General features: G+C 35.2%; 2 protein-coding genes across 7 annotated transcripts; one reads left to right on the top strand and one right to left on the bottom strand.

Annotated features, from left to right (window-relative positions):
• The first annotated feature begins 307 nt into the window (after positions 1-307).
• LOC107916736 (pentatricopeptide repeat-containing protein At3g02330, mitochondrial) lies at positions 308-3,435 on the top strand. Its single transcript, XM_016846098.2, has one exon. The coding sequence runs from the start codon at positions 680-682 to the stop codon at positions 3,281-3,283; it is 2,604 nt and encodes an 867-aa protein (XP_016701587.2). The 5' UTR covers positions 308-679; the 3' UTR covers positions 3,284-3,435.
• On the bottom strand, positions 3,293-9,803 carry LOC107916737 (WPP domain-interacting tail-anchored protein 1). Of its 6 annotated transcripts, none has more exons than XM_041083962.1 (6): positions 9,107-9,442; positions 7,588-8,173; positions 5,951-7,170; positions 5,181-5,375; positions 3,905-4,098; positions 3,293-3,429 (listed from the first exon to the last, which is right to left on the bottom strand). In XM_041083962.1, exons 2-5 carry the CDS (start codon positions 8,150-8,152, stop codon positions 3,907-3,909), a joined length of 2,172 nt encoding a protein of 723 aa, XP_040939896.1. In that variant the 5' UTR covers positions 8,153-8,173; positions 9,107-9,442; the 3' UTR covers positions 3,293-3,429; positions 3,905-3,906. The 6 variants fall into 6 exon arrangements, 5 of the variants coding, with proteins under 5 accessions (XP_040939896.1, XP_040939898.1, XP_016701590.1 ...); XR_001689589.2 differs by lacking the exon at positions 3,293-3,429 and adding an exon at positions 4,694-4,792 and having other exon boundaries at positions 3,802-4,098; positions 9,107-9,447; XM_041083964.1 differs by lacking the exon at positions 3,293-3,429 and having other exon boundaries at positions 3,802-4,098; positions 7,588-7,890; positions 8,036-8,173.
• Between the last annotated feature and the right edge of the window lie 527 nt (positions 9,804-10,330).

Genomic DNA, 10,330 nt, shown 5'->3' with positions numbered 1-10,330 from the left:
CTATAGAAATAAGTTTATGTACTGGTCTAATACATTTTAATTTCTACCCAAATTTTATGGTTTCTTTAACCAATAAAAACATTTTACAATATTTGATTATTTAAATTTATACCCATAATTACAAAATATTTTCTGAGTCTAAAGTACTAACTCAAGTTTCTTTACACCAAGATAGCACAGTTAAATTGATATTATCATGCCACTTAGAATGTCTCTAAGATTTTTCTTTAACATATGAAGTACTAGTACAACATTTAGAAAGTTAAATTTAGAAGAGAATCAAATTCTGAAACACAAATGACAAATTTTAGGAGCGCTAAAGTTTCTATCTCATTCATCCTAACAACATTTAGGACCAATTTACAATGAATAAATAATTTTAAAAGCAATAAAAAATGATCAAGAAAAAATTATCTTAAATGAATAAGGAAGAGAAATCTAATATGCAGTTGCAATTTTGATTCTATCTCTAAATAATTTATAGGAGATTCTCCTCTTAAAATAGGATAGGAATTCAAAAACCACCCGAGCCCTGAGAAAAAACAAATGATCCGAATGTGCGCGTTTGCCTCCTCCACAACCCTTGTAAGTTCTAGCTGAAACTTGAAACGGAAGTTGCATAATACTCAAGAGTCGAAAAAGACATCCGCCAAAGCATGACAGCAACAAAAGGTTTTAAATGGCATATAAAATTTCTTACTTCAACTTCCCGAAGCTCCTCTTTTCTCATCCCTCATCCAAAACACATCTCTTTAAAGCTATCTCGGTTTCAACTCTAACAACAAGGCAACCAACACCCAGAAAGAAAAAAACATTTTCCCACATTTTCCAAGAATGTTCAAATCAAACATCGTTAAATCCAGGCAAACAAGCCCATTGTCAAATGATAGTATCTGGGTTTGTCCCAACTGTCTTTGTTGCCAATTGTTTGATCCAGTTGTACATAAAATGTGGAGATTTGGGGTATGCTAATAAAGTGTTTGATAAAATGTCTCAACGAGATGTCGTGTCGTGGAATGCAATGGTTTTCGGGAATGCTAGTAACGGGATGATGGGAATTGCAAAGAGATATTTTGATGATATGCCTGAAAAGGATGTTATTTCGTGGAATTCATTGATTTCGGGGTATCTGAAGAATGGTGAATGTTTGAAGTCCATTTTGGTTTTCGTGGAAATGGGGAGGGTAGGAGTTGGGTTTGATTGGACAACCTTTGCTGTTGTTTTAAAATCTTGTGCTGTTTTGGAAGACGTTGATGCGGGGATACAAGTTCATGGTGTCGCGGTTAAGATTGCTTTTGATAAAGATGTGGTTACAGGGAGTGCTTTAGTGGATATGTATGGAAAATGTAGGAGGTTAGATGATTCAATTAAGTTCTTTTATCAAATGCCCGAGAAGAATTGGGTTTCTTGGAGTGCTGTGATTGCAGGTTGTGTTCAAAATGATAAGTTCATTAAGGGTGTTGAATTTTTCAAAGAAATGCAAAGGGAAAGTATTGGGGTTAGTCAGTCAACTTATGCTAGTGTTTTCAGGTTGTGCGCCGGGTTCTCTGCATTTAGGTTAGGTAGGCAGTTGCATGGTCATGCCTTGAAGACGAATTTCGCATCGGATTTAATTGTAGGGACAGCAATATTAGATATGTACGCAAAATGCGGTAGCATGACTGAAGCTCAAAAGATATTTAACTTGTTTCCAATTCACAATTTGCAGTCTTTTAATGCCATAATAATTGGCTATGCCCAAAGTGATGATGAGGCCATTCGAGCTTTGCATTTATTTCAACATCTGCTCGAATCTGATCTTGGTTTTGATGAAATAAGTTTATCTGGAGCATTTAGTGCTTGTGCAGTCATTAAAGGGTATTTGGAGGGCGTTCAAGTACATGCCTTAGCAGTCAAAACTACTTGTGAGTCAAATATTTGTGTGGCCAATACTATTCTCGACATGTATGGTAAATCTGGAGCTTTAACTGAAGCATGTCGCGTTTTCTATGAAATGGAGAGAAGGGATGCTATTTCTTGGAATGCAATTATTGCAGCACATGAACAGAACGGAAATGAAGAGGAAACACTCTCTCATTTTGTTTCCATGCTGCATTCTGGGATGGAGCCTGATGAGTTCACTTACGGCAGTGTCTTAAAAGCTTGTGCTGGTCAAAAAGCCTTGAATTATGGCATGGAGGTACACAATAGAATAATTAAATCTGGAATATGGTTTCATTCATTTGTTGCAAGTGCTCTTGTTGATATGTACTGCAAATGTGGGATGATGGAAGAGGCAGAAAAGATCCATGACAGAATAGAGCAGCAAACCATGGTCTGTTGGAATGCAATAATTTCGGGATTTTCTCTGCAGAAAGAAAGTGAAGAGGCTCAGAATTTTTTTTCCCGGATGTTGGGAATGGGGGTAAACCCAGATCACTTCACTTATGCAACAGTTCTTGATACGTGTGCTAATTTGGCTACTGTTGGACTTGGTAAGCAAATTCATGCTCAAATTATCAAGCTTGAACTGCAATCGGATGCATACATATGCAGCACTCTTGTGGATATGTATTCAAAATGTGGAAACATGCATGATTCCAAGCTTATATTTGAGAAAGCAACTAATCGGGATTTTGTAACATGGAATGCCATGATTTGTGGGTATGCCCAACATGGCCTTGGAGAAGAGGCCCTTCAAATTTTTGAAGATATGATTGTTAAGAATGTGACCCCAAATCATGCAACATTTGTTTCAGTCCTTCGAGCATGTGCACATATAGGGCTGGTAGAAAAGGGATGGCATTATTTTGGTTTGATGTCAAGTGACTATGGTTTAGCTCCTCAGTTGGAGCACTATTCGTGTATGGTGGATATAATGGGAAGGGCGGGCCAAGTTGACGAGGCATTAAGCCTCATAAATGATATGCCTTTTGAACCTGATGATGTTATATGGAGAACATTGCTTAGCACTTGCAAGATCCATGGGAATGTAGAGGTGGCGGAAAAGGTGGCGGATTCTCTTCTGCAATTGGACCCTCAGGATTCTTCTGCCTATATTCTTCTATCAAATATTTATGCTGATGCCGGAATGTGGGAGAAGGTTTCGGATATGAGGAAAATAATGAGGTATAATAAGCTCAAGAAGGAACCTGGTTGTAGTTGGATTGAAATAAAAGACGAGGTTCATGCATTCCTTGTTGGTGAAAAGGCTCATCCAAGATGCAAACAGATATATGACACGCTTGGTATCTTAGTTGATGAAATGAGATGCTACGTGGATGATATAGATTTTTTTGCTTGAAGAAAATGGTGACGAAATAAACGGCTCAATCTTTTTCTTATGCCTATATATATAGATAGATAGTTTAAAATCACACCAAAAAGGCCTACTTCAAAGGCACCATTACTCAAATTATTTGGGAGCTAATAAAATGAAAAAGGAAACACCTGCAAAGGAATTAAACATTACTATGTTAGAAGCAAAAGAAGAATCCTTCAATGACCTACGTATCAGCACATTATTGCGATTAAATCTACAATACCAGAGTAAACAATCCTCCTAACACAGCTCATTGCCTATGTTTTTCCACCAGTCTTAATGAACATAAAGGAAAGCTATGAAAAACTGTTCTTTCACTGCAGCACAATTTCCAATGCATTTGAAGGTCTTCAATCTACGCATCGGCACCTCATCCCAAAAATATTTTCAAAACCACGCATATTCTACCCCCCCAAGCCCCGGCCCGAAAAGAAAAAACAATAATCCGAGCAAAATTTTAGAGAAGATAGCATATACTAAAGTTTTAGTACCATTTTAACTTGGGTGAAAACCAGATTCATAACTTCAAAAGGATTTAGTATAAGAGAGAAAACGTGTAAAACCTTGTCAAGATTCAATAACAGAAAGGATGAATGTACATATCATCAATAAAAAGGGCTTTTCCGCTTCTGGAAATAATAAGCTGCTGCTGTTGAAGCTAGCAAAACGAGCAATGCCAAGGAAATGTGCTTGAAGCTAAGCAATCTTGCATCTATTGTCCTCACAGTCTCGTCCTGTGACGTGCCATCTGTGGGTTTCACTTCGGACTCACCAACTGATTCAGTAGTCTTGTCCGGCTGAAAATGGTACATCACACCAACAAAATTGAGAGCAACATATTTAATTTCAATCAATTCTGCAAAATAGAAATCTTTTGCAAAACACAGCCAACAAATAAAAGAAAACAAATCACCGCCTCATACCTAGCTAAGAAAATAGGACTTAATCTAATTTTAGGAGGGCAAGATAGTCAATTAGTTTTCCAATTGAGGAGAATACAATGCAGACTTTGAGAAAAATTCCCTCCTGTTCTAGCTTTCTTCTAGTTTTTTGTGTTATTTCCTCTCATTCTCTCTTTTTTCTACTTTCCATCTTTTTACGTACTGCAGGTGCATTTAAAAGATCATCTATACTTCTTGGCCAGAAGCTTGACTCCTTCAAAAGGAACCAAGTTTTATCTAAATAGATATGATCCATGCTATCAACGGATCCCCCCAAATGTAAAAGAGTATGCTTTTTCATCTAGCTTCTCAGGACGGGCTTGAAAATGACAATAAGAAGAAGAAAAGAAAAAGACAAGACAGACAGAAAGAAAGAGTGCTGTTAAGTAACAACACCATGAAGAGTTCAGGGTAAATGAAGCAAGAGGGTACAGCAAGCTTGAAAGGGTACCTCAAAAGTCTATGGAATTTGAGCCAGTAGCACATATGGTATACGAGCATAAATGTAAAAGCTGCACATATCCTAGAGGAAGCAAAAATGCCGGGTAAACTGCTAAAAATAGCCACAGTTGAAATCATTTGTCTCAAGAAATACCAGCTTAAGTATCAACAGTTTGAAACTCTAAATAAAATCATAGATGAGCAAAGGAAATTAAGAAGCTGCTACCCTTACGCATTATATGCCTGTTTAAGACCTTTATTCCAGTTCTTCCATAGAACATTCCTCAACCACATACTATCATAACAGAATCTAATTCACAGATGAGGCAGATAAATGGTCATAAACTCACATATTTGAAGCAATTTATGTCCAACCTAGGTATCATCCCTAAGAGTATTTTATAACAATATAGCATAAGATGGCAATCAAATTCATGGGAAGGACATATTAAACACCTGCACTAACTGATATGAGAAATGAATTAGGAAAATCCTACCTCAGAACCACCGACTGATGATTTGGTTATTTCTTCTTTAGTTTCTCTTGCAGGAGCAGCTGTGGAGTCTTGCTTTGAAAACAAAAAATCTTTGACATTTCCCTTATTCTCATGGCTCTGAACAATAGAGTGGTCCTTGTATGTTTGCTTCAACTTTACTATCAAAACTTTATTTTCCGTGGCTAATCCAGATATCTGCTTAGCAAGACAGGCATTTCAGGTAGAGTGCTAAAATAATTAAAGGTTGTCAAAAACCAATTCTATCTTCAACGAACATATTCGAATCTTTACTTGGTACAATAAGTAAAATCTGATAAAAAACTCTTAAATGGCCTCTGAAGGGAATGTTTATTAGCGAAATGCTTATTCATATTTCCAAATCCACAATAGGTTAAATAAATTTCTAGAATTTTTAGTTCGTTTTTGGAATAACTAGTTCCACATGCTATCGCATCATATTGGGTAATTCACCAAGGTTTCATGAAGGTTAAAACAGCATTGTGTAGATTAACCAAAAAATCATTTGAATTTACTGAACTGATTAAGGTGAACTAAGTAAGATAGTTACCAATACTTTTTAGCTTTTACAGTCATTTTCATTCTTAATATAGTCCAAACCACTTTTTTTTTTTGGGGGGGGGGTGGGGTTTACATTTTCAAGACTCTATAGAAGTGATGAATAGAATGGCCAACACGGGGCATATCTCAGTTAGAAATCAACATTGAAAACAAAAACTGACTAAGATAAGTTGGAAGTAAAGCAAGAATACCTGCTGGTGAAGGCGCTCTCTTTCCATGCCCAGTTGCATAAGCAAATTTGCTATCAGTTGAGTACGAATGCCTATGTCCCTAGCAGTTGCCATTTTCATTTCCTCAGCCTGATTTAGAGATGCCTCCAAGCAACCCAGTCTACCCCTCAAGAAGCGCAATTCTTCACTTAGCTCTGAATTAGTTTCAGATAATATGATACACTTATCTTCTGCACTGTCAGCTCTATTTTCAGCTTTAGAAACCTTTAGCTTTAGATCCTCAATTAGATTTTCCATATCTCCAATGGTAGAATACAACATATTTTGCTTCTCCTGACTAGCTTCAGCAGAAGCTACAGCATTCAATAACCGGATCTCAGATTCCTTCAATTGCATCTCAAGAAAGTCCACCTTTTCAGATGTAAGATCCTGGCCTTTAAGAAGACTCAGCTCTTCAATAAGTTCCGTGTTAGTCTCAACTATTAATTTGCATTTGGATTCAGCATTATGTGCTCTTTTTTCAGCTTCAAATAATTTCGCTTTCAAATCAGCAGTATCATTTTCCAATGTATTGATCAGAGAATATAAAGCATCATGTTGTTCCCGACTTTCATCAAGAGAAGCTTTTGCATTTGACAAGTTCAATTCAGACTCTTTCAGTTGCTTCTCTAATGAATCTGCCTTCTCACGCATAGTGAACGCCTCAGAATCAGCAAGAATAAACTTTTTTTCAACTTCAGTCAACTTTTCTTTTAAGGTGTCTACCTGCGCTTGAACAAAATCACTGAGTCTAGTATCACTACTTTGAAGCGTCCGCAATGCACTTTCTTTGGCTTTCAACTTCACTGTGGACTCTTCAAGCTTTGATCTTAACTCAGTTTCTCGATGAGTTGAGTTATTCAAATTAAATTGGGCAAGTTGGAGTCGACCCAATAGCTCCTTTGAAATCCCCATAAACACCACCGCTGCATTCTGTGCTTCAAACAACCTTTCACTAACATCCATCGTCTCTTCCTCCATGCTGACCATCCCTTCTTCTAACGTGTGTATCCTTGGTTTCAGCTCCTCCTCAATTTGCCTAGATTCTGCAAACTTCTTTTCCAGGTCAATTTCCCTAGCCAAAGATTTCTCCAGCATTCTCAAAATATGCCTTTGCTGTTCAATAGTTTGCATTTTTATCTTTGTATTACCACTAGACAATCGATCACCTTCAGAGACATTCACACCATTTTCATCATTCCCTAGCAATAAGCGTATATTAGGAAAAGAACATAAAAGTAAATATTTTTCTTATTCATCCCTTGTCCTTTCACAAAATATATATTCATAATATTTCATTGACTTTATCCAGAAACAGCAGAATGAGACTGGTCAAAAATAAGAATACGCTCTGAAAGCATTCAGTTATCATAAACTTGCATTGATTTTCCTTCTTTTGGACGTAATCTTCTAGATGTTGGTGATACAGCAACAAAGACAGAGTAACATCAGTAAAATCATTCTCCCTACTCTTTTACATAGGTATTAGCAGGTTCTAAAACAAAGATATCTAGTCCATGTTATAAACTTCTAAAGCATATGCCCACTGTTGGTTCTTTAATTCCATCAGTGGCAAAATATAAAAACAAAATAAAGTTAGTAACAGAGCTGTAGCTTACTGTTTTCATTTCCATGAAGACATGATAAAATCCTGTGGAAATCAGCAGCCTGCATCTTAATTTCTGAGACTTGATCTCGTGACTGCTTCAAGGATTCTTCAGAATCAAGTAGCTTTTCCTCCATTTTGAAGAAAGTTTCTCCCAAGTGCTTAAATGAAGATATCGCTTCACGGGAACTAATAATGTAAGTTTCAAGATGCTCCATAAATTTATTCAGTTCTTTAACCTCTGAATCTAAAATTCCTGATAAGAGATCAAATTCCAAAGCTTTCTCCATAGATTCAACCTGCATATTGTCTTTTTCTGACATAAATGATTCGAAGTCAGTTTCCCTAGTTGCCAAATGCATTGTAAGTACACTTAAGTTAACCAATTTCTCGGAGGAACATGCTAAATCTAACTCCACTCTTGTTAGAATCTCGTTAGCCCTTCCAAATTCTTCATTCACCTCTCCACCAGATGATATCCCGTCAAGTATGTCAGCTCTACTTGATCCTGCCTCCAGTTCCATACTATTGAATTCATCACCAGAAACACCTTCTTCGTGAAGGATATCAGCATCCATTTCAACGGTCAGTAAGCTGCTCTGATTCAAAACCAAATATCATTAGCAAAAAAAAAAAATAATAAGATCAGAGAATGTCAAGACAGAAAACAAACAGGATCTTTGTCAAATAAGATCATGAGATGGTTTCATTCTATTTCAGAAGTAGACAATCCCATTCTAGGATTTAACTCAATGCAGTCTATTCTACTTTTTCTCTCAAGTTTGTCATGCTGGTTTGCAGAACAACTTTGCAAATTTTTACAGTGAAAGACCCTACATAGCTTGATACAAATTCAACTCATTTTCTCCAACTGAAGCTAAAGAAACATATGGGTATGTTATGTTTCAAACCGATATTGTTCATGCTTCTCTAACCAAACTCTGCAAGAAATCAGCTTAGAAATACAAGCACATTCTATTAATACAAGCACGCCAAAAGCTAACTCATTTGGTATAAATTAATTGTACAAATTCAGTGACAGGAATTGCAATATCACATAAATTTATGACATAACAAATTATACAACTCTATGGATACAAACCTCTTCATCAAGTCACTAACTACTAACATATACATATTCTTCAGACGTAAATCTTCCGAACCAATATTTTCATTGAAGGTCTGTATTTTTTTTTCTTTCTTTTTACTTAATTATAGCTAGTGGAGAATTGAATGTAAGAAATGAATAATAAAAGTGCGATCCTCCAAAGAAAAAAAAAAAGACAATAACGTGAGAATCAATATCAACAAGAAAATTCATTTCCAAATCAAATAAATCGAATCCATTTCTCTTTCTGTTCTGCAATTATCATGATTTTAACTTAATAACAAAAGCCTATCTGCAGATTAATAAAAAGATCATCACTTACCCATCTAGCGTACTCTAAAAATGTAAGTGGTTTCGGTCAGTTTCTCAAGAAACCCAAGTCCAAAAACAAATAAATAAAAGCAGAGAAATGGAAATTTATTACCTTTTTGGAAAGTTGCAGGGAGTTGAGGGTCGACAAAGTTGCAGAGAAGAACAAGAAAAATTAGAGAAAAAGAAGAGAAAATTTTGTGAAGAAACCAAATCAATGAAATGGATTAAAAGAGAACTTAGATTAAGGCACACAAACACTCCGCCGGTGAAATTTTGAAAACAAAATTAAAGAGATTAAATGAAAGAAAAAGTAGTATCATTCCAAATAGAAAATATATAAAAACTTATTCTTTCAGAATAAAGTGACGCATGTAAACTTAGCTTTTTGCTCTGCTGTGGTATCACTAGGTTAATTGCATCTATTATAACAAAACCATGGCTCCAATTTTAAATTAGTCTCAAATTTTTAAAATGTTATAATTAAATCTAGGGATTTTTTCCATAATTAGGGTGTGCTCTCCGAAGAGTATAAAGGGTTAGTGAGTGTTTCATTCGTACGAACAAGTCTAACATATTAATATCTTATTAATCTATTAATTTGTAAGGTTCTTAATTTTTATTAATTTTACCATTCATATATATTTTTGAATTTTTGTTGCAATTCCACTTACTCATAGATGAAAATAAAATATTTCACTTAAATTTATTATGATTTTATTTTGACATGGAAAATTAAAAATATATATAGTATTTTTTTTTACATATTAAAGCTTTTCAAAAAAACTCATCTAAAGAGATCAACAAAAGATGATGACCAATTAAACGGAAAATTCATATCAGATGCTTTTTGTGTTCAATCATTCAACTCCTTCAAATCATGAATGATTCTTTTGCAATGTCTTGTATGATTTCCTTGATGTCATTCATAATAGAGATGAGTTTCCAGTTCGCTTTTAACTTCTCAAGATAATATCTCTCCATATACTAATTCCTTATTCATGTGTATACAAAAGGATTAGAGTCAACAAAAGAATTCTCTCATGAAGTCTTGACTACACATAAATCCTTTATAATAGAAAGCCATATGACCGTCTTTGTTCTTCACCATAGCAGCACCCACAAAGCTACCATTTTCTCTTTCATTTTTTAAAGTTAATGTTAGGCCTAAAAACATCAAAGGAATGGGTGAATTGGTATTTTAAGAATTCTAAAAACTTTTCTAAAAAAAATTGAGAGAAGGATAAAAAGTTGCATATTACCTCAGTTTTTCCCAATTCACTACTAGAATTGATACCTTTCAAGAAGAAGACATAACCTTTACAATACTATATTTTTC

The sequence above is a fragment of the Gossypium hirsutum genome, chromosome A12 (assembly GCF_007990345.1).
Source record: "Gossypium hirsutum isolate 1008001.06 chromosome A12, Gossypium_hirsutum_v2.1, whole genome shotgun sequence".
Lineage (NCBI taxonomy): Eukaryota > Viridiplantae > Streptophyta > Magnoliopsida > Malvales > Malvaceae > Gossypium > Gossypium hirsutum.
This window is presented reverse-complemented; position numbering and strand designations above follow the sequence as displayed.